The 23,901-nt window shown below is 40.0% G+C and overlaps 1 protein-coding gene across 1 annotated transcript in view; it reads left to right on the top strand.

The window, feature by feature from the left end:
- The window catches only part of CPQ (carboxypeptidase Q), a 153,455-nt gene that overhangs the window by 16,736 nt on the left and 112,818 nt on the right, over positions 1-23,901 (top strand). Inside the window, exons 2-3 of the mRNA XM_005150879.3 lie at positions 1,781-2,246; positions 14,550-14,757. Coding sequence (XP_005150936.2) covers positions 1,820-2,246; positions 14,550-14,757 — 635 coding nt within the window. The 5' untranslated portion in view covers positions 1,781-1,819. The remainder of the gene's footprint in view (positions 1-1,780; positions 2,247-14,549; positions 14,758-23,901) is intronic.

The raw sequence follows: 23,901 nt of genomic DNA, 5'->3' as shown, positions 1-23,901 counted from the left end.
CTGTGAAGAATTTGTTGCTGCCTTGATCTCAAGTTTAGGGGACATTTGAATAGTTAAGGAGAACAGCTCAATATTCTTATATTGCTAAAGCTATTGTTTAACTTGCTGTTTATGAGAAGACCCATAAGGGCCTATGAAGGGCTGGAAATTTGCGCTGGTTATCATATGAGCAAGGCTTGGTGACTCTAAAACATTTGTGTGTATTTTTTGTTTGGTGGTTGTTGTTGTTTTTTTCTGGTGGTTTATGGATCCTAGAAATGTGGTTTAATTCTTTCACCCATTCTGTATGAGGTGGCTTGGAAACAGGCTCAAAGACTGCGCTGAGAGTGTTGTGATCATTGGCACGAAGCCCAGTTGGTGGCCAGTAACTAAAGGTGTCCCCCAGAAGGCAATGCTTGGTCTACTACTCTTCAATGTTTTCTTTAGTGATCTGGATGCTTGAACAGAGGGCACCCTCAGCATGCTTGCAGATAATACAAAGTCAGGTGGAGTGGCTAATACAGTAGGTGTACTAGCTGACATTCCAAGGGACATTGGTACTAAATAAATAAATACAAATGGAAGGTATATTAGTCAGAACAGCTGTTTCCTAGTAAAGCATATTTTGTAGAGGCTAACATTTGCCTTTAGTGTAACTGTTTTTTGAAGCAAGTTGAATTCTTATTAAAAAATACTGGAATTCCCATGAAAGTCCGTGAAAATGGTGGAAGTGCTGAATCTGAATCTTTTGGGGCTAGCAGTAATTGTCAGTTCACTTGGCTGTAACTAATTACTATTTTTGAAAGTCTTATAATAGCTGCAGCTATAGAGCTGATTTAAAGGCCCCTTATTTCTTATTGCTAACTTTTATCATTCACATTGCAGCCTGGTTAAAATTCAACGGAAAATAAACCAGTTACATTTCCTTTTGTGTATATCAATAAAGACCTTTATATTTTGGATTTAGATAGCCATATTTCCTATGTTATAAAGGAGCTTTGCAACTGCTATTCCAGAGGGTTTATATCAGTTCAATTAATAGTCTAAAGCAAACTACTGCTTTGTAAGATCTTAAAAATGAGAACTTTAAACAATAAGATGGATAAACTATTAAGCGTTAAGAAAGATAACTCTTGGTATTCAACACAGGATCAGTACCTCTGTCACTGCATCTCTCTACAATGCTGATGAAGTCAGTCCTTAAGAGATATACCAGTTAATAAGCTGTGTTTTTCTGATAGTCACAGATTTCTACAATGAAGAAATTAGTATTTTCTTCCTGGGGGCATTGGATCTAAGTTGCTCTGTCATCTTTCTAGTCCAATAGAAACTGCTTTCCTGATTATGAAGACAGAGATTAGGAAGCACTTTTATTCCCAAATGGATCAAGAAATGGTTTTGTCCAGATGTTTTGTGTGAAGACATTTGATTTGACACTTCTGGCAAATTCTGCTGCTAACAGAAGGGAGATGTAGAGCTTCTCCTGGATGGGAGCAGTCCTGAATTTTGATTTAGTAAAGGATGTGATTATTTAAAGAGGTGCAGCATTCCAAGGATGTTTCTGAAGACCACAACAAAGATTGTGCCCAGTGGCCTAAGTATCTTTTTCATTTGCTTTCAATAATTGTGTCTCCAAGTTGAGTTTTCTTTCCTGCCAGTTCTGATCAAAGCATTTTCATGATAAACTGATTTCTTTTCATTTTGTTGTCTGCCAATCTAGTAACAAAGAGAGCCGCTGATAGCTGTATGAGGGGGGGTTTATAGCCTTTTTATTTTTTTTTTCTTTTTGTCTTTCTAACAGGCCATCTGTGGAAAAGAACAAAAAAAAAAAAGAGAAAAAATGAAGTGTGTATTCTTAATCTTTTTCATGAATTTATTACCACTGTATGCCGGGAAGTCTTTGAGAAGAGATGGCACTTACCCAAAGAAATTTGAAGACATTAAAAATGAGATAGCTGGCTATACTGATATTGCTAAAGCTATTATTGATCTTGCTGTTCATGGAAAAGCTCAGAACAGATCCTATGAAAGATTAGCAGTTTTTGCTGATACCATAGGACCTAGACTAAGTGGTATGAAAAATCTAGATGCAGCCATCAAGTATATGTTCAGTGCCCTGCGGGAAGACGGGCTGGAAAATGTTCATCTGGAGCCTGTGAAAGTACCACACTGGGAAAGAGGAGAAGAGTTTGCAATGATGTTGGAACCAAGGAATCACAGCATTGCTATTTTGGGTCTCGGGAGCAGTGTTGGAACTCCTCCAGAAGGTAACTCTTCCTTTTAGAATTAAGTATAATTTGCTTTTTAATGTCAAACTATACAATATATCTAACTACTTCCCTCAGTGGTGAAACTGAAGTATTCTTCATACTGTAGTTCTGGAAGACAAGATGCTATTTTTCTGGGACTTCTCTGTATGACATGGTTGTGAATGATGCAGTTTGGTTTAACTCAGTTTGGTTGAACCAGCCTGTAAAATCAGAGTCGACTCCTGAACTCTCCATTAAATCTGTATTGTTTTAACACTCCTTAACCTCTTGCAATGATTCTGCTTGCAACGATTCTGCTCTTCATTGAAGCTGGTGGGAAATGTTCTTTTAATCTGGGATTTTCCAGCCCTTCTTTTTCATGTTGGCCAGAGAAGTTCTCCATGGGGCACTGAGTTGATCCATGATTTCTCTTCTTTTTGCTGTGCCCTATCCTGCCAGGCACAGCACTTTACTCTGGCAAAAAACAAGACAGCAGGATGAGGAGACTTTCATGCTGAGCTTGGAAATGCCAGCCCCTAAGCATGGCAATTGGCGTCTGTGTGTCCTTTCCTTCCCTTCTCTCATGCTAACCTTGGAAAAGTCTCATGCTAACCTTGGAAAAGTCTTTGGTACTCACCTGTTACTGAGCTGCATGTTGCCTTGTAGTGGACCATGTGTGATATGTTACTTTGGGAACAAGAATGATCTTTAGCTGGGCTCACCAAAATTAAGGTGTTTTGAGCCCCAAAATATTATCTTGCTTGCTTGCAAATGGAATTATTTATAAGATTCTCTTTTTGTACACATTGATGTGGGGCTTTCTGTTTAAAGGCTGGAAGACAACCTTCTGTGACTGCTCTTTATAAGTAACAATAGGCTTATTCCTAGACCACTTCAAAAGCATTGCTATTCCTTTATGAGAAAATGTATTTGGTTTAGGAAATAGCAGATAACATGATAGTTAACTTTCTCAGCCTATCTTCATATGGGAGGTGCTCCAGTCCCCTCATCATCCTCATGGCCCTCCTCTGGACTTGTTCCAACAGTTCCGTGTCTTTTTAAATTGAGGACACCAGAACTGCACACAATACTGCAAATGAGGCCTCATGAGAGCAGAGTAGAGGGGCAGGATCACCTTCTTCACCCTGCTGGTCACATTCCTTTTGATACAGCCCAGGATACGGTTGGCTTTCTGGGCTGCGAGTGCACACTAAAGCCAGCTCATGTTCAGCTTCTCATTGATCAACACCCCTAAGTCCTTCTCCGCAGGGCTAATCTGAATCTCTTTTCTGCCCAACCTGTAGCTGTGCCTCGGATTGCTCCAACCTATGTGTAGGACTTTGCACTTGGCATGGTTAAACTTCATAAGATTGGCATCAGCCCACCTCACAAGCGTGTCAAGGTCCCTCTGGATGGCATTCCTTCCCTCCAGCCTTATCAACTGAACCACACATCTTGGTGTCATCGGCAAACTTGCTGAGGGTGCACTCATAGAATCGTCAAGTGAGAATGGGTGAAGTGTCCGTGTCACCGACGAAGATGTTGAACAAGACTGGTCCCAACACCTATCCCTGAGGGAAACCACTCGTTACTGATCTCCAGCCAGACACGGAGCCATTGACCACAACTTCTTGCATGTGGCCATCCGGCCAGTTCTTTATCCACCGAGTGGATGACCATGAGCTGGCAATGTGCCCTTGTGGCCAAGAAGGCAAATGGCATCCTAGGGTGCATTAGAAAGGGTGTGGTTAGTAGGGCAAGAGAGGTTCTCCTCCCCTTCTACTCTGCTTTGGTGAGGCCGCATCTGGAATATCGCATGCAGTTCTGGGCCCCTCAGTTCAAGAAGGGCAGGGAATTGCTTGAAAGAGTCCAGCGCAGAGCCACAAAGATGATTAAGGGAGTGGAACACCTCCCTTATGAGGAGAGGCTGAGGGACCTGGGTCTCTTTAGCTTGCAGAAGAGGAGACTGAGGGGTGACCTCATCAGTGTTTACAAATATGTAAAGGGTGGGTGTCAGGATGATGGAGCTAGGCTTTTTTCAGTGATATCCAGTGATAGGACAAGGGGCAATGGGTGTAAACTGGAGCATAGGAGGTTCCACGTTAACATCAGGAAGAACTCCTTTACTGTGAGAGTGACAGAGCACTGGAACAGGTTGCCCAGGGGGATTGTGGAGTCTCCTACGTTGGAGATATTCAAGGCCTGCCTGGACAAGTTCCTGTGTGATGTACTCTAGGTTACCCTGCTCTTGTGGGGGGGGTTGGACTAGATGATCTTTTGAGGTCCCTTCCAACCCTTAGGATTCTGTGATTCTGTGAACGCTTTGCACAGGTCCAGGTAGATGACATCAACTGCTCTACCCCTGTCCATCAGTTCTGTAGCCCCACTGTAGAAGGCCACCAAATTGGTCAGGCAGGATTTCCCCTTAGTAAAGCCATGCTGGCTGTCACCAAGCACCTTCTTGTTTTTCAAGTGCCTTAGCATGCCTTCCAGGAGAATCTGCTCCACGATTTTGCCAGGCACGGAGGTGAGACTGACTGGTCTGTAGTTACCCAGGTCATCCATTTTCCCCTTCCTGAAAATGGGGGTTATATTTCCCTTTTTCCAGTTGTTGGGAACTTCACCTGACTGCCATGATTTTTCAAGTGTGATAGACAGTGTCTTAGCAACTTCATTCGCCACCTCCTTCAGGACCCGTATTCTTCATAATCATTTACTTTCTTCTGAGATCTGCTGTGTTTCTGAAGAGGTGTGTGTTTGTGCTAGAAGACTGCATGGCAATGAGATCTCTTACAGAAGGGCAGGCAGTTTCTTACACCTGGGTATCGTTTTGATTAAATTGCCTTCTGATTTTAAATCTGTTCAATTGTTCATGGCTGTTAAGTTTTCTGTTGGTTTCATCGTGCTCTGTGACAGGTTGTCCTTCTTGAGGCAGGTTATGGGGGGGTAGCTGGTCCGTAGTGAGCTCCTAACTATCATTCTTCTGCTCACTGGACCAGCTGCCTGTCTGATGGAAGTGTCTAGTGAGAGCCACTCATCACCAGCCTCGCTGGGCAAGAGAATTGCAAGGTATGCTGCTCAGAAAAGTGGTGTTCTGAACCCCACACTTATCCCAAGCACAGAAAAAAATGTGTGATTAGACTATTAAAACCACTGCCTCATCACTTCTGAAGAACTCATTCCTAGGTCTCTTCCCTCTGCTCTAAACAGCCATTGTCACCAAGCCCTATTCCTGAAAAAAGGGATAGGCAGTTGCCCTAGATCACATCAGAAATATCTGAACCATTTCCTTCATAGTCTGTTCTATCTTGTTTTAGCCAACAAGCTGTGGGAGCGTGAGTCATCCTGTAATCAAAATAATGCAACTCAGTATGAGATGCTTGATGCTGATTCTTCTGGCATTGTACTGCTGTTGTTGCACAGGATCAACCAGGGACATTGCTGCCATGTTGAGCTTTGCCAGAGGGATGTGTTAAAGGCTGAGGACTGGCTTTCAGTTATTTGCTCCATGATCTGGCCGTTTGTGAGCCACCAATGGCCATTGCCTTTAGAGACACCCTCAGAGCTGCTTCTGAAGTGGACTTTGCAGGTGATCCCTGAAGGTGTTTGGTATTAGCTTGATTTTGTATGAAATTGTATGTTTTCAATCAGAGTATGTCTTGTACCCCATAGTTAACAAACCTCTGTCTCTGTAGAGGCCAAACAGATCCCTTGCTCAATATTATTAATGCCTACTTAGATCCAGAGGACAGCACTGGCTGGACTTAGGATCTTTTAAAGTCTGGGGATCGGCTTAAGATGAGAGGGGGTGACTTGCCATTCCCAGCAGGATGTACAGGAGACCATTTCTTGCTTCCTCATCCTCTCAGTTGTGTCCTGTGTTCCTCCCTTCCCATTATGTGCCCCCAGGCTTGACACCAGATGAGCCAAAAAAAATAGGAAGCATTGGCAGATACTTAAAATATTGCTTCTCTTTGGATGTGCTTAGTGCTACATGCTGGACATGGTGAGCCCCTGGTGCCCTTGGAGCAACTCCTAGAACTCAGATACCTGAGCTAGTGCTCCGAAGGTCTCTTTATTAACATGGGAATAACCTAACAGCAGTTAGAAACCTGGCTTTGAATGCTGGAAATTCAGGGTTTATTTTCCCTTCTGTTTGTGGAAATTCAGACCAGTGTTTCCTAAGAGTGACCCAATGGCCAGAGCACATGCTGAGGCTTCTACCTTTCCATTTCAGCATGCATCACATCATGCAGGTGTGGAAAAAAAATCCATAATCTTTTGAGACAGTAGCAGGAAGCCCTAAATAATAGCAATATTTTATCCATGGAGCCTGAGCCAGCATTGACTCAAGGATACAAGGAAGGTCTCTGTAGTTCTTCTATCTAACCCATGCCTATGGGGTTGAAAGTCTTATGGGACATCGACAAAGCTTTGCCTGTTTATTGGATTTGCTGGGATTTGCCTACTTCTGTTCAGATACAAGTTTGGCATAGAGCTAGTTGGCTTACTCGAGGCTAGAACAGTTCTGATGATGTGCAGGAGGCTTTTCAGTACTTTGTGATCTTATGGGTAAAATCTACATTTCCCTATTTTCTTCTTCGGGACTAGGCAGCGTGCCAGGATGTCAAGTTTCCAGATTCAGTCTGATTTACACAGCAAAAAGGGGCAGCACAGGAAAGGTTAGGGTTAGGTTTCTTTATTGAAGAGGAATTTTTTTTAGTATCCTGAGATTTGAAGGTGTTGGGTCAAAGAGAAAGTTTTCACTTCTTTTCATCTCCTTACGAGGAGGGAGTAACTTTCATGCCTCTCTTAGGGAAAGGAAAAACATGAAATGCAGAGTGATCTGGATTACCGGAAGCCAGCGGAGAGTTTAAATGGTCACCACTTTGAAGAAATGGATTTCTAGGTAACAGACAGGATTGAATGTTAGAAAGCGCTTAGTTGAGGGAGCTGGCAATCTGGAGTTTTACCATATTTAGTCAATGCCCTTGTCTCATTTCCAGTGTTTCAACATTGGCAAAACATACACATATATAGAGAGACTGTGTTGATTTCTGGTGGTACTGATTATATCCCCCAGATTCTAAGGAAAATAGATGTAATTGTTGCTTTGAGAATCCCATAATTGAAGGAGAGTAGTAGTTTAGCAGATGTTTAACCATAAAGTAGCAAAAATTTGATATTTTTGTATGTGTTTTAAAATGTACTTTTTTTTTTCCCCTGGGTGACCCTGCCCTTTCAGTTTGAAGAAATCCTGACAAGTAGAACCAACCCCAGAATGCAGCCTGTCTGAAATGTCTCCTCGAGAAAGGAACAGTCTCTGGTTTCTATGTGCTGTTTTCTGCAGCAAAACTGAAATAATATAAATATGAAGATGGTGTATTGGCAGACCTCTTCCTAGTCTTTGTCTTCGAGTCATGGAGTTTTGTTCTTTAACTGTTAACATTTGGTCCATTCTTGCTCTTATAGAAGTTCCTGGGAATTTTGCCACTTAGATAATATCAAAATAGTTCCAGCCTATTATTTATAAAATGGGGTTATTATGTATCTCAGTGCTGTTGAAGGTATGTATTGTTGCTGTGTAGGCTTATAGTCCTTTTAAGCTAAGGCTACTGCTGAAAGAAGTGGTCTGGCCCCAGTCCTGATGTATTGTACCCTGGTGCTGACCCTCCTTTTTAGTTTCTCAGTGATGAAGTGGATTAGGGAATTGAGATAGATCAACGAAAGCTGCCCCCAATTAATTTCAATATGTATCAGGGGAATTTACCTTGAGTTGGATGATGACTGACCTACTGGGAGAAGAGGGCATCCTTCTGGAGATTTGGAGGGCTTCAGTGCTGAGAATGGGGGTTGGAGGGAACCATAGGCATGAGAGCGCAGTGCATGGCAAAGCCCTCCTCCTGTCTTCACTGGATCCCTCTTTTTCTATGTGTAAGGAGATATTGACTCACATCTTGAGACCATGAGCCTCAGTATTGTTTATTATTACTTAGAGCAGGGCTGCCTGTGGTACGATAATTATGCTACTGTTTTTCTTGGAATGTAAAAGAGGACGTCCACGAAGGACCTCAGATGCTGTGGTGTTCAGTGGCCCCATTTCTGGGCCAAAAGTTAGTGCAATGGCATTTCAAAGATTTAGAGTAGGAGTAGCTCTTTGGCATTGAGGTGGAAATACTGTCTGGGAAAGACATGGGTTCCAGTCACTGTTTTAGTGAATGCTCAGATGAACTGTACAGATTGGAAATGGCAAAAAAATGAATTTCAGGTCATGGCCATTTTCAGTGTTACCGAGTTAAGGGCGGTTACTTCAGGGATGGTAAGCCCAGGCTGAAGCTTCTGCCTGACACTAAGGGCAGGATTTGAACATGATTTTCTGCATGTGTGGGGAATGCATGCACAGCGGGGTGGCACTGGCACTTTCCCTCTCAGGGGATTGTCTGCAGTGACTGGCATCATGACTCAATAAGGAGGGTATGGCTGCCCTTGGTTCATCCTTTGGGCACCTGTGTGCTCCAAAACTAGCTTTTCTGGATCCTGTTCTTGGGTGCCTGCTTCTCCCCAGACATGGAGCAAGCCTGTGCCCCATGCAGGACTGCTCCTGGTAGAACCAGATCTGTTACTCTGCTCATTTGGCATATAAGGGTTTATGCTGGGGGTCAAGTCCACCCTCCTTGCTATTAGGATTTAGTGCTGCACAGTAAGCTACATGTTATTGAAACCAAGCTGTTCTAATTAGATCCAGTATTTAATGAAAATTGGAAGTCATATGTGTTGAAAATGTGACTATTACACAGTGTTTATTTTTCTCTGTGTTCTTCTTAAAGAACAGAGTATTAGATTTAGCCTCTCTGCTATGCATCAAGGCCGAATAGTTTTGGATAACTCTCCTATGTAATTTTAGGTTCATGAAGTAGTTCTCTTTTGCTGTTCCACAGAGTAGGTGAGGTCACATTTTCCAGAAGTATATTCAGATCTTACAAAATCTTTCTTCCTGATAAAAGACCTCTTCTTCATTTCAGAGTTCTCCTAAAATATTACGTCTTTTCTTTGTATTTTAATTCTTATGTAATACATGTTCATATGTGTTAACAGAGCAAATGTGTTTCTTGGGGACATTTCTTAAAGTATTTTAAATTTTCAGCATATGCTAATAATTTTTGAGGAGAAAAAAAAAAAGAGTGATGATACGACTCTTTAGTTTGCTTCAGCCTGACACCAAGCCTTACTTTGATGGGTTCATTATGGACTCAGAGTTTGGGTTTGCTTTTCGGAAAATCTTGTTGAATTATGTGGGACACTGAGGGGAAAGCTGAACTAATTCCTGCAGAGAGCTGAAAAGTGATGTGTTTAAAAGAGGTAAGGTAGAAGTTGAGAGGAAAAATGTTTCCTGGGCTGATTTTAGGGGATGACAAACTTAAAAGGGAGATAATGCCAGGTCCCTAATCTGGGATTTCAAGAATATAGATTTCCTTTTCTCTCTACTCCTCAAACCCAAGAAGGGGCCCTGTCCCAACAACTACTTTTGTTCCCTATCTCCAGACATATATATTTTTCCCTGTTGCATGTTTCATATTCTTACGTCTTTATCCAAGACTATTGATCCTGGCATGTGTTCTGGTTCTGTGCAGGGTGATGTGGCATCCCGGGTCCAAGACTGCCAGTTTTACAGCATAACTGCACATCCTGCCTGGCGCATTATAACTTTTTGTTCCACTCTTTCCTGTGGCCCATGCAAAAATGTCTGGGTTTCCTGTGCCTTCATAAAAGAAACTACCTTGCAAATAGGCATGAGGCAGTGCATGTGGGCCATTTCTGAATGAATCAGGGGTGTGATACGTTTATCCTGGGGAGATGGACAAGTCTGAAGGACAACTGGATTAGCCGGGCTAAGGTCAGAAAAGTTCGGTGCTACCACCTGCATGTGCTTAGGGTTGTCATGGAATACAGCATACCTTGATGTGGCAGCTTCCAGGCTAACTTAACTGTGTGGGAGAGCTGAGGTGAAAACTGAGAAATCTGAGAAGGGGCAGCCTCCAGTAAACAAGAAACAAGGGCAGTCTGATGTTTCCGGTCTGTGAGGCGGGGCTGTGATCATCAGGTAGGCTTCCTGACCTGCTCTTGTGGTGTGTTGCTGCTCCTACTCTTTCTTTTGTCTTCTTCCTACCATGAAGTGACTTCATTTCCTGGTCCTGGTGTCCTGATGACTGATTCTGATGAATGGGGACATAACACTCTTGTTTCCTTCTTGCTCTCATAACTGCAGAGGCAGGACATGTTTCAGATACATTCTTCCCCAGTTTCAAAGTCTACAGATTTTGAACAGTACCAGAACAATTAGATGTGTTGCTGATTTTGTGTTGGTATTTTATGCTTAGGATGCAAAAATTTTAAAATATGTAACACATAGGGAAGTTAAGTGGAGACTTGGTCGATGTTTGTTGTGTTAAGACGTAAAAATGCCATATTTTTATTGTTTTAAGCAAAAATTGCCTTGCCCATCAGATTATTTATCTGACAGTGGCAGCTTCAGTGCATGTGGATAAGCAGCATTGCTGTTCCATAGTGTGATTTGTAAGAGAAATCATAATTCTTACATTAACACAGTGTGAAGTAAATGAAGTTTGGAAGGTACATCAGGGTGTGCTGTTCACATGCTGTTATTGGAAAAAAATTATTGTCATATTAATGGCTGCATTTGGCTTTGGAACTACATCTCCAAGGGGCTGTTCCTGTCAACAGAAATGAGACTGGGGCAAAACCAAGAACAGCAGTAAGAATATTCCTTGATGTTTTAATAGAGATTAATTAGTTTTAAAAAGCTGATAATAGGGTGCATTTTCTTTTTTTTTTTTTCTTTTTCTTACTCTTCTCTGAAACCTGTTAGTAACACAGACAGATGCATAGCTCCAGATACTAAAATGGTTTAAGTATTCATTGCATTTAATCTTGGGAAGGGTAAGTTCCCTTATGAGGAATTCCCTTTGAACTAATCTATTTCTGGCATGATTGTTGGCAGGTAAACATGTGCTAGGAGGTGACTCTCCAGACAGAACTGTTTATGCCAAGGATCAAACTTTTGATATATGGCAGTGTTGCAGACAGCTGATTTACAGGCTCTTCTTCATGTGCACGTGTATATATATATGTATATATATATATATATATATATTTATAAAATTGGACTTTCTGTAGGTAGTAAAGACTAACTGTAATCAGTCATGCCTTTATTCTTCCTGGGACAGACTTTAGACTTTGCAAATGCGGACCATGCCATTTTAATTTCAGATGTCAGTGTGATCATCAAAGTTGTGGCAAAGTGTTAGAAACATACATTTCTGTGTATGGAGGATTTTGTTATACATAGTTCTGTTGGTAACTGAAAATCACTTGCTTGTTCCCACCATTAACACCCTTTATGTATCTTAATTCTCAGAAATGACAGGGTGCAGTTTACTGTTTAATACGAGAAATGAGAGGAAACCCATAGTACTATGTAGATACTATTGCTTACTCACCCAGCCCAACAATATGTATAATGTTTCACATGGTGAGAACAAATGAGTCTTCAACTTCATACAGTCAGCCAAGTTTATCATGTTTGTAATTCTGTCTTCGACACTTCATGCCCTTTACTTAGCTAATTCCCCAAATGCTCCATATTCATCTTTTGTCTAAGAATTATTTGGAGAAGATTTCAAAGCCTACATCTGTGTAGGTTATAATCTTTAGATCTTGTTTAAGCAAGCAGGCAATCTGTCTCCCTCCTTATATGAGTTTTCTGAAGACTTCTGTTCAATAACACACAGTCAAGCTCCACGTCAGATAATCGTAAGAGTAAGAAGGATATAGAACAGCTTTCAATATTGGGAGCAGAGCTGTGAGGCATTGAATTGTTAGGAGATGCTGAAGGTAAAGTTTTGTTATTTGGTTGAAGGCTCAATAAGGTGAAGCATTACCCATTTCTGAAAGGGATAATTTATTCTCCTTACATTGATAAACTGCTGGGGGTTTTGCTTCATTTTTCCCTTTTCCCAGGAGGTCTTTGGGTGAATTGTGTATGCGTGTCCACATATTTATTTAAAATGAACATTGCTCTAGTCACTGTGACTAAGATGCAGATTAGTCATTGAATTAGTCAGAAGTTACAAGAGTAAAGTTTTTATTCTTTATGTATATGGTGCTGCCATTAAGCTAAACTTGCAGAGAGAACCTTCGTTTAGTTTTGTCAAAGGATGGCTTTATTTAGCTTCCTTGGGGGCATTCAGAAGTAGAGATGCTGGGCTGGAGTTTGCAGCTCTGCATTCTTTCCCTTAGCTTTAAATCCCACAAAGCTCACTGTACAAACTTCTGATGCCTGTCACCGAGGGAGAGCATGTACTTCTCCATGATATTTCTTGGGGGTTATTGATAGTTACTAGCTGTCTGCAGAATTCTTTAAAAAACATCCAGAGTTGGTGTTTGTTCATTAATGCAGTAAAGTAATGCCAAGAAGAGTTACTCTTCACTTGCTTTGATGCACAGTCACTGATATGACATGTGCCCTTTCAGTGCCTTCTACATGATCCAAGTGGAGCACAGGGAGAGCTAATATGAAGTACTGGTTGCAGTATCAACCTACTAAGATCATGTCATTTCTTGTGGAAAATGAAATTCTGTGGATACCTGCATTTATTTCCAGTGGCACGGTTCCATATCCAAAATGATCCTACTGCTGGGATGCTTCCTAGGTAGGCAGGTGAACCTGCAGTTCATTAGAAGCAGCTGGGGTCTGTTAGCATGCTCACCTACCTGCCAACAACCACTAGTAATATTTAAAGGTGATTCCGTGATTTGGGCTCTGTGCCTCTTTCTGTAAGGCTGTGAATCTGAATAGTTATTCAGTTAAGATTTTCTACATCTCTCATGCTAGGTTAGTTCTGTAGCTAAAACTCACAGGCTTTGGCAGTAGCAATGGATGTCTCTTGCCCTCTTAGTGGTGTATTCTTAAGAAACCAAACCTGTTTGGTTAAAGAAATAGCTTCTTTAAGGTTTTGAAGTGTACTGTAGTTTGATCTTAAAGAAGCCATGAGCCTGGATACACTGATGCTGGGAGAGATGATTTTCTATTTTTCTATCAGTTCTTCTCATGTATTACAGTTTCAAATACAAGGCTTTGAAATCTTCTGCAAATGATTCTTAGACAAAAAAAAAAAAAGGAAAGAGGTCTTTCAGGGGGAAATATTTTCTTTTTAAAAACATGATAGTTTCGACTTCTTCAGAAAAGTCTCACTAGGCATTTATTAGTTTTAGTTTTCATTGATGTATTTTGTGGCATTTAGGTGAAATGTACAATACTAAAATTTCAGGCATCCATTAACACTTCTATATTTAGAAGAAAAGAACCAGCCCACATTGTTAAGCAGTTTCTGCTTATCTCTGTAACCAATCAGCAAAACTGGATTTTAAACATAGTGGTTGTTTTAATAAATTACTTCTTCAGTGCTGTGAAATACAGTTCTTCAATGAATGTCCTAAGAAGTTAGAAGAATTCTCTGGCTTTGGGAAAAATGGCTTATCTATAAAATCCTTTGTTTCTTCAAGCAGGATAATTTAGCAATTTAAAACTATTCCAACTATGAAAAACAAAGTGCTGAATGGGATCTTTCTTACCATGTGTGAATAGTTCTGCAGAAGTACATGCCTGTGTTCTCCGTATCACACCCAGGAAAAATGGGTTCCTGGGAAAACTCAGAATGAGATCCTGTAGAACTGTGCTGTTGTTCTGAATTAAATATGAAGGGTTTTGTTTTGTTTTGTTTCATTATAAGCATAGAACAAAAGTTGTTGAAACTTCAGGGCTTTAATTTAATTTAATTTATTTATTTCAATCTAAAAATATGTACTTCCAGTTGTTTTATGTTAAGCTAAGTTGTTTAGCAACATATCAAAACAATTCCATGAAAAGAGTGCTATCTTTTTTTTATTAATCCCATAGGCATCTTTTGCAAATGTTTTTGTGCTATAAATGACTGCAGTGAGGCATTAAAGCACATGCAGAGCACAGAATTCTCCCTTGTATATCCTTCTTACCCTTCAAGTTATGTTTTAATACCAACCTGATAGCAGGGTTTACAGAACTGTGTGTGCTTGGTTCAGGGTGCTATACAGCTATTTAGTACCAGTCCCTGCTGAAGCATTTCACATAGTCTTCTTTCTCCAGTAATAATTTAAATTAGTTATAAATCTGTTCTGCACAGTCCATGCTTTTCTGTCTGTTAAAACTGGCTGTAGGAGAGTTACAGGGAAGCAGTGTTAAAGCCACTGTAATATTTCTTTCAGGAATTACAGCGGAAGTTATAGTGGTAGCCTCTTTTGATGAACTTCACAAAAGAGCTCAGGAGGCCAAGGGGAAGATTGTTGTCTACAACGAACCTTTCATCAGTTATGGTGAAACTGTGCGATACAGATCACAAGGAGCAGTTGAGGCTGCTAAAGTTGGAGCAGTCGCATCACTCATTAGATCCATTGCATCTTTTTCTATTCATAGGTAAGTATTTTTCTTGTTTCCCTGTGACTCACGTTTTAGCCTTTAGTTCACATGTCATTTCTGGGCAGGCAGTTCTATGCTCTGTGATTTAAATGTTGCCAGTTAGGCGTGGGTGTTCAGTTGTGAAACTGTTGGCTGTACAGTATTTTTTTTCCCCTGTGCTTTGTCATTCTATCAAAATGTTTTCATTTTTTGTTGCTGATTCAAATTTTATATATTTGTTTTAAAGAACTTCCTGCTTTCTCAAGGCTGCCATAAATATTCTGAGATCAACCACAATAAAATGTCTTTGATGACACCATGTACTAGACTTTCAGTGATTATATGAACTGGTCATTCTGTATATTTAACTAGAATGTAAGTACACAGGTTTTATTGTGTTGGTCATTTTTCTAGCATGAGTTTGACTTGTACTAGATGAAGGAGTAGTCTGCTCTGAACACAATAATTTAGAACAGTTTAGCAGTAAGGATTGTAATTTTCACAATTCTTTTGAAGTTAGGTAGGTTAAAATAATGATTTTTATTTATTTTTTTTAATTCAAGTATTTTTAGATGTCTTAGTACATTACTTTATTTGTCCTATATAGTGTTACATTCCTTTTTTAGTTTTCTGGTTGGTAACAGAATTCTGTATGTGATGATTTTTTTCCAACTCTGAACGTTTACACTTAAAATGCTCATCCATTGTGAGGAAGACAACTTGAGAGGACATGAAAAAGAGTTCAGGTATAAAGTAAAAGGGTGACAGATAAACCCTGTCTTTTAACATAGTGTTTTTAAATTTTACACAGGTATTGGTGAGCTTAATGCCTGCAGTGAGTGTTGTGTAGTAGTCTGCAGCAGAGTTTTGGTCATGCAGGTTCAGACAGCAGAGCTGGACTGAGGACTCATCTCCCTGCCCACCTGAGCCTCATCTCCCCCATCTACCTGAGCTGCAGCCTGAGCGGGAGTGGCAGAGGCTTTAAGTGATGCCTTAAAGGCACAATGCCTGAGTGCTTAAACTATAGAGCTGTGTTAATAAAACCACTTAAGACAGCATGGAAGAGACACGTGCGTTTTGTACAAGAGGTGCTGTATTTTGTAACAATGTTCTTTCTTCTTTTGCACGTACATGTTTAGAGCAGTACAGGCTGTTTGTTTCTCCCCTAGCTCCCTAATTCCCTGCCTACGAAAGAGTCATGGACAGCAACTACTGTGTTCCTGAATGTGGGTTACATCATAAACTGAAATTGTTTTCTGTCTAGGTAACAACATGGTTTCTTTTTGATCTCTGCTCCTAGGTTTTCTTTCTACAGAAGTCTAGGCAGGTAGGTGGGAAAATGATTTTGGATCTTTCTTGGAAGGTGGGAAATGGTTTTGGATCTTTCTTGAGGATGAGAGTGGGAAGCACCTGGGACAGGCACTTGGAAGCATGCTTGATTCCACCATTTCAGACAGAACATAAGTATTCATATCTCAGCAGTAGAAGTGTGCAAACATCACTATTTCTGATCCTTCAGAAAGGCTGAGTGTCATGGTTTGAGCATGTTTTGAGGGTGTTTTTGTTCAAGGTTTTTTCCAGCCAGGTGGAGGAGGGGAGTCCGGGAGGAAGGAGAGACAGGACACCTGACCCAGGCTAGCCAAAGAGGTATTCCATACCATAGCACGTGATGCCCAGGATGCATACTGGGAGAGAGAGAGCAGGAGGGATAGAGCTCTGGAGGAAAATGGAGGAGGGAGCACGCGGTGCTCGGCTGGGCAGGGTGGAGTGAGTTATGGGTCGGTGGCTGGTGGGGTGTTGTATTCTTTTCACTTGCTGTTTGCTGTATCATTATTATTTGTAGTAGTAAATGGCAGTAGGGGTTTTGTGTTATGCCTTAGCAATTAAACCGTTCTTATCTCAATCCGTGGGGGCTACATTCTTTGGATTCTCCTTCCTAACTCTCCGGGAGTTGGGGGACTTGGTTTAAACCACAACACTGAGAAATGCAGTAATGCTAACTGACTGTATTGTGTCATGTGAAGAGGACAGCTTTACTGCCAGTGTAGTTGATAGTGATGTAGGTGATGTTCCATATTCCCCTAAAGAAGCCAACATTACCTGTTTAAAATGCTTTCTCAAAAATAAAATACTTTGAATTCAGATATTATCCAAACTATACTAGCATATTTGTTAATGCCCAACGAATGTGTTATTTATCATATATTTTCTAATACTTAAAATTTTATAAGAAAGTTCATAATAATGAACAGATAGTAGAGTAGGTTTCAAAAATAATTTTATGAAAAATTATATGTTTTCAAAATAGTCTTATAAGTATCATCTGTTGATTATCTGAAACCCAGAAAATTATTTATCCCATCTTTAGCTCTGGTGCCCTGCAGAGGTGTTCATTTGAAAGCAACACTTTTGTATCATCTTCTGCTTGTCTGACTATTTATGGAAGTGCATTTTAACATGTAATGGAAAATTTAGAGATGAGGAACAGAGGTGGAGACTGAAGGTAGTAAAGCCTGTTTATTACATCTGGGTACTGGCATTACAGCTATTTCAGAATTGAATGAAAAGAGAGGAGAAACAGATGCCAAATGCGTGTTTGTTTAGAAGTATTGAATCCCTAATTGAGGCTGGGAGCTGAGGTGTCATTCCCAAAAGCAATTTCAAATTTAGATGCTGCTAGGAAGCTTTTTTTCATTAAATGTGCTTGCTGTTCTTTCTTCATTTACCTTCACTTAGGGGTTTTTTTGGGGTCTTTGAGGGACTGGTTAATCTATTTTTTCCTATAATAAGGGAGGTGTTCAGATCCAGTCTGTTATTTCTGCCACCATAATGCCTAGATCCGTTTGTCTTGTTTCTAACAGAAAATAGGTATTGCTGTAGGCAGGGTGGATATTCTTATCTCCATGCCTTGTCCTGTGTTTTCTCTTAATCTCCAGCTGTGTGGCTTCTTCTCTGTCCTACCAGTGTGCTGTGCTGGATGGGGTGTTTCCTGTCAATCAGTGTCTGCAGTGCTGTTCAAGACACTTGCCTTTTTGATTGACTGATGGAAAATAATGTTGCCTCAGGCAGTAGTGTGTTAGAAGTGCGAGAGATGAAAGGTAAAAAGCAGGTAAAAGACTTCTAAAAGTTGTGAAAGAAAGTCTTAAATTCTTACAATTTTTATACTACTGTTTTGGTGACCAGAACCTTTACAACTTGTGCTTGTAAACATAGTGTAAACATTGTGTAAACATAGTAATGTTTACTAATACATGCATAACTAATAATGGGATTGTATCAGTTTCCCAAAACTTCCTGGGAACATCTTTGATCTTCAAAGTGTCCTCCTGATAGTGCACGATCCCACTTTCATCAGGTGAACAGAGTGGAAATTCACAGTTTTCCCTAAACTATATCAGCTGGAATGGGTTGCCCAGGAGGTTGTGAATGCTCCATCCCTGGCAGTGTTCAAGGCCAGGTTGGACAAAGCCTTGGGTGATATGGTTAATGTGAGGTGTCTCTGCCCATGGCAGGGGGGTTGGAACTAGATGATCTTCAGGTCCTTTCCAACCCTAACTATTCTATGATTCTATGATTCAGTGTTGAGTGTGCTGATTGTGGGCTTTGGTTTTGTTTGGGGTTTTTTTAAGATTTCAACCTCTTTTGGACAAAAGGTTGCTTATTGTTATTTACTTATTCTATTTACAATAAATCAAGCTGTCTGGAACAATGGAAGCCACATTGTGGTGTGATCTTGCAATGTGAATAATATTAATAGGTTAAAGCTAGGTACTATAGTAAATATCTTGGGCTTATTAGGGGTGATTATTAAAGCTCACTGACAAGACAGAATAGGTAAAATTGAAAACTGAATCAAATCAGCGTTCTCTTGCTGATGCTTAGAGACTGCTTAGTGATTGGATAGCTGAGGATTTTGGGATGTTCACTTCAAAAGCTCATTCTTTATTCAAACAAGAAGGCTAATATGGACATAGCACATGAGACCTTTAAGAAAGTCACATCATCTGGGCAACCATTTAAACTGTTTATTCTGTAATTTCTATTGTAGTGGCCAGAGATGTGTCCCCTGTGATACAGAGATTTATGTCATCGGTACAAATTATGGCTCTCAATTATCAAATGGCAATTTCAAGGTGGAGTGCAGGGACCTAAAAGAGGCTTTCTGTAAGTCAGGGAAGACAAACTCAGGGATATTCACTGCATTTCAGTCAAGTAGGTTGCGTTGATGCTGATACATACATAAAATCAAATGTTATTGTTATTATTGAAGATAGAAATGGCTAAACTAGATTGTCCTTTTGTCAAAATAAAAAAGGCACCAGGAAAGATTTTGTTTGAAGGGAGAAAGTTACTGGATTAAGGTTCCAGAAATAATGTTTTCCAAAGGATGTCTGGGGCACAAGATATTTTTCCGAGTGTAGAAGGAAAGCATTTATGCATTCCTTGAGCAGACTAATCTCCTACAGTTTGGGGGTTTTTGTTTTTTTATTTTTTTTTTCCATTTCACATGACAGTGCTAAGCTGGTATCTGAAATTTTCATTGATTGCTGTGTTCTTTTGTCCTGATGCGTGCTATTATGAGCAGTGCCACCACTCCTTCTTCCAGAGAAGTACTTCCTGTTGGAAGTACTGAAAATAGTTTGCCTATATTATGTGTGCATCTGATGCCTTCATTTATTTCCTTGAGAAACCTTTGGTCATCACCATCTTCCAGTGACAGAGTACCTGTTCTTATTATTTTCTTGGTGTATTTTGAGTGCTTTTTTTTCTGCCTAGCATGTGAGTTTTATGCACACAGGGTGAAGCGGTAAATATGTGTGTTGAGGATTTATTTCCTTTCAGTGAGGAGGAGAATGCAGTTATGGTGAAGGTAGTTTAGAACTGATCTCTGGTGGACTTGGAAAACTGATAAACCTAATTCTCCCTTGCTTGATATTCTGCATGCTCTGTTTTGACACTGCAAAATTGTTATACTGAGTAGGCAACATCTTCTGTCTCCTTTGCATAGGCTTGGGGAATGCATGAGGCATAAAGACAGCAGGAAGCTGGGTGATAATTGTAGAGATGCAACAATAATGCTGTAGCATGACGAAGAATATTGGTTATTTATGAACACTTTTCACTTGCGGGATTAGTATAGTGGCAAGAATTGTTCATAGGAAGCATCTCAACAAGTCTGTCCTAAGGCAATATCCTGTGGCAATAGGATGCAGCCATATTGTCTTCTGTTCTACTAAAGGACAAGGAAACAATGATAAAACCCCTTTTTATGGTGTAAGAAGCAGAAATAAGAGCAGACTATGTCTTATGAATCTCTGGTGAGCTTGTGGAAGATTCTAGTTGTTTCAGAGTGTTGTGCATGTTGTCTTCCTGCCCTTAGAGATATGAATGTGTGTTCTGTGGGATTTATTTTCTTGCCCTGCACTTAGGGGCTTTCCCTCCAGGATGTCTGTTTATGTTGTTGACTGACAATTCATTATTTTTTACTTTGTTTCTTATGTTCCCTGAAGGCCAACATGCCAGACTGCATTCTACAATGCAGTCTTTGTGCTTGCTTTTGGGCAAATCCTAGCTGTCAGCAAGAGAACTTGGATGTCCTTAGGAGAAATGGAGCCTGTGCTTTAGGAGATGATCATATTATACAGTGGGTTTTTGCTATCTGATCAGTGATTACAGAAGTAAAATTTCAGATAACTTCATAATAGTGAGAAATCTGTAGATAATGTTTCTTAAGTCCTAATCTTTCTTTGGCTTTTATCAAACCTTTTGCCTCTTCTGGGTAATTTGAGACACCTACATATTGTTTGCTTACAAAGTCAGTAAAATGCTGATTAAGACTAACAAAGGCTTTCTCTACCCCCTTCTGGTTTTGGCTACTCCAGGTATATATATTCATGTAACTGAAAATAGTTTCCTCCATTTAATGTCTAGTAAAATACAAAGTGTTCTGTAACTTTGTTAGAGGCAGGTAAAGGGCTAGTAAAATCTTTGTCAATAGACTGTTATCCAGAAAGATGCTGTGAGAATAATGGTACTTTCGAAATCCGCATTTCCTCACTCGTAGCTTCCGAAGGCACTTTTATCAATGTAGTATTCAAGTTTTGGTGGTTTTTTCTTCTCTTATGGCCCACCCCCTCTCCCGACATTACTGACTCACACATGTTGTTGGTGGCTAGATGGCCACCCATATCGTGAGTAACATGCTAACTCTGATCTTATTTGGGTACCATGAGGACCCATTGATTAGATTCAGTAACATTCTGGAGTTAGTAAGATTTAAAGGAACACTTTTATTCTGCCTTTGCATTACTGGTTCATGTATATAAAGATGTTGAGCATATAAAACTGCCAAGTCTTGTGTTTCTTGTACAGATCTTTAAGGAGTTACAGCTGTGCTTGCTATGGGTTGAGCACCAGGAACTTTAGCAGTTTTCTGTGATTTCCTGTTTCTCCCTAATCAGCTCCGGCTTTCTTCAGTGTTGTCAACCCATTCTGAATCTGTACAAGTTGCTGTGCCTACAAAAGCACTGTTAGCAAGTTCAGAACATCTGACATGATTGTAATGTCTTGATCCATCAATTGCAGGTTCTGTTTCACTGTTCTTGCATTATTCAGTTTTCGTGATGACATTGGCAAGTTTCTCAGTAGTATATGGCAACTATAAATGTTCAGAATTGAAAGAAAACCTGACAATAAAAATGCAGGTAAAGATTGCAGGGAGGAATCTGAGTAATACAGTGCAAATGAATAATTTTCACAATGGTTGTATTTATTTTCAGCTGCTGATTAGATCTGAGAAGTCTGTGACTGTCATTTCATTTCTGTGTAATTCCCCATGGTTTTTCTGTCTAAATGCAGCACTGAGGACTTTATCTGGAGTGTTTATCTCCAGAGCACATAAGCATATGGCTCTGGACAGCTGGAAGAGATTAAATAGTGCCAGAATGGTACAGAATTGGTGTTTGGGGTATCCTAGCCTAATAGTCTCTTTTTTTTTTCATTAAAAAAGAAAAGCCTCTATTTCTTAATGTATTTTAGGATTGACTTCAGTAATTTCAAGTTACATAGCAGCTCACTTTTTGATTTTGGTCCACACAATGCTGAAACAGCATGTGCAGAGGTCTGCTGTATAGACCTACCTCTCTATCCAATTTTATTATTTTCCTGTCCTTAAAGTGGTTTTCAAGTATTGTTTCTACTTCCTCTATTACTCAAGATAATTTTTCAGGATCTATTTGATACTGTTCTTAATCTGATGGTGTTACAAGATACTGTCTATGTACTACAGGAAAGTTTTAGAATGTATATGTGAAGACCTCATAGCAGCCTTCCAGTATCTGAAGGGGGCCCATAAGGATGCTGGGGAGGGGCTCTTCATTAGGGACTGTAGTGACAGGACAAGGGGTAAAGGGTTAAAACTTAAACAGTGGAAGTTTGGATGGGATATAAGGAAGAAGTTCATTGTTGTAAGGGTAGTGAGGCACTGGAATGGGTTGCCCAAGGAAGCTGTGAATGCTCCATGCCTGGCGGTGTTCAAGGGCAGGTTGGACAGAGCCTTGGCTGACATGGTTTAGTGTGAGGTGTCCCTGACCACGGCAGCGGGGTTGGAATTTGATGATCTTGAGGTCCTCTCCAACCCTAGCTATTCTATGTTTCTATGTTATAATTTTATTTACAAAACACATTGTAGCTCCTGTAAAAAATTTGAAGTATTCTTTTCCAAGTTTGCTGCTGATTTCCAAAGCAAACGCAGGTTTATGTAGGGACTCTGGCTGAATTTGTGTGTTTCAGAATTTGTCTTATGTATACAACAAAATGTTTTATTTTGATATATAAACTTTTACTTATGTCATGTAAAACAAGCAGGCTGGCAAATAAAGGTGCCATTTATGAAATATGCTTAATGTGCTAGTCAGCTGTTAATATCCGCAATCTCTCTGGTTTATACCGGAGGCAAGCAGAGGACTTGGAAATGCTAATTCCTCATTTTGTTTTGCCTTGTTTGTTAATGTGAGCAAAGGTATATGGTTTGCTCCAACATGTTATGATTTCTCTTTACAAGGATGCTTGCATTGTTTTTCAGGGAGTAGGGGGCCTCTCCTTTTTGCTGGTTCTTCCAATTCCCACAGTCTTGCTTGTGGCTTCTCCATATGGTAGGGTATTTCTGTGTTACTTCATTAAATGTTGTCTTCACATAGGATAACCTCACCCTGCTGTGTTAGCTTGACTATGATGCATGTCATGCATTTAAATACAACCTGTTTGTATGATGAAAACCCTTATTTATGACACACAAATTTTGATTTGTGTCTTAGGAAGACAAAGACTGATTCCACAGTCATTTAGAACTATTTTCTAAATGTAACTTGATGTTGATGGCCAACAGTAATAATGGGCTCTTCCAAGTAGAAGTAATGTCTTGGGCCTTGTAAGTGTAACCATTTAAATTACTTTAATCTATTTCTCCAGCTTTGTTTTCCCCTTCAAATCCAATCAGTCACTTGAGCACCTCTTATTGTGTCCATCTTGTTGCATCAAATACTAATCCTTTGGTTTTGCTTACAGGGAAAGGCTAAATGGTGAAAATCTTTCTCCATCTGGTTTATTAAATGAGAGGTGCCAACTCCTGTCTCTGCTCTGCCAGCGATGCCAGCTTTGATTACTTGCATGTTGTCCTTTCCTTCAGGCACCTTATACTTTCTCTCATTTTGTTTCTATATTTAGGAGGATGGTGCAAACCTAAAGCCATAACTTTGTTCTCTTCCAATTTTCCTTTTCAAATTTGACCTTTGGTTTGGTATTTATAGACCACTGCCGTATGTCATTAGCTGGGTAAGTGAAGAGGGTATGTGACTGCTGCTAAACTGTTTCACCATTACCTTGCTTTCTTATTGCAAATACTCTGTGAAACAGAGGTGTTGTCTTTGATGTGTTTCTATTTGTTATTATTAAGCAGGCTTGACTGCAATTCCTGGATTTTTAATTTACTGTGCTCACAAAAGAAGAACATTTATTCTAAGGATAAGTAACAGAAAGAAGCTACATAATTTCTGATTTACTTATTTCTATTTGTATTTAATCTCATTAGTTTCCTAATAACAAAATATATACCTTTACAATAGATATTGAAACTATTGTACTGTTGGGCTCTGGCAAATCCAG

This window comes from Melopsittacus undulatus, chromosome 1 (genome assembly GCF_012275295.1).
Source record: "Melopsittacus undulatus isolate bMelUnd1 chromosome 1, bMelUnd1.mat.Z, whole genome shotgun sequence".
Lineage (NCBI taxonomy): Eukaryota > Metazoa > Chordata > Aves > Psittaciformes > Psittaculidae > Melopsittacus > Melopsittacus undulatus.
Note: the sequence above shows the minus strand (reverse complement) of the source record. Positions and strands in the feature narration are given on the sequence as shown.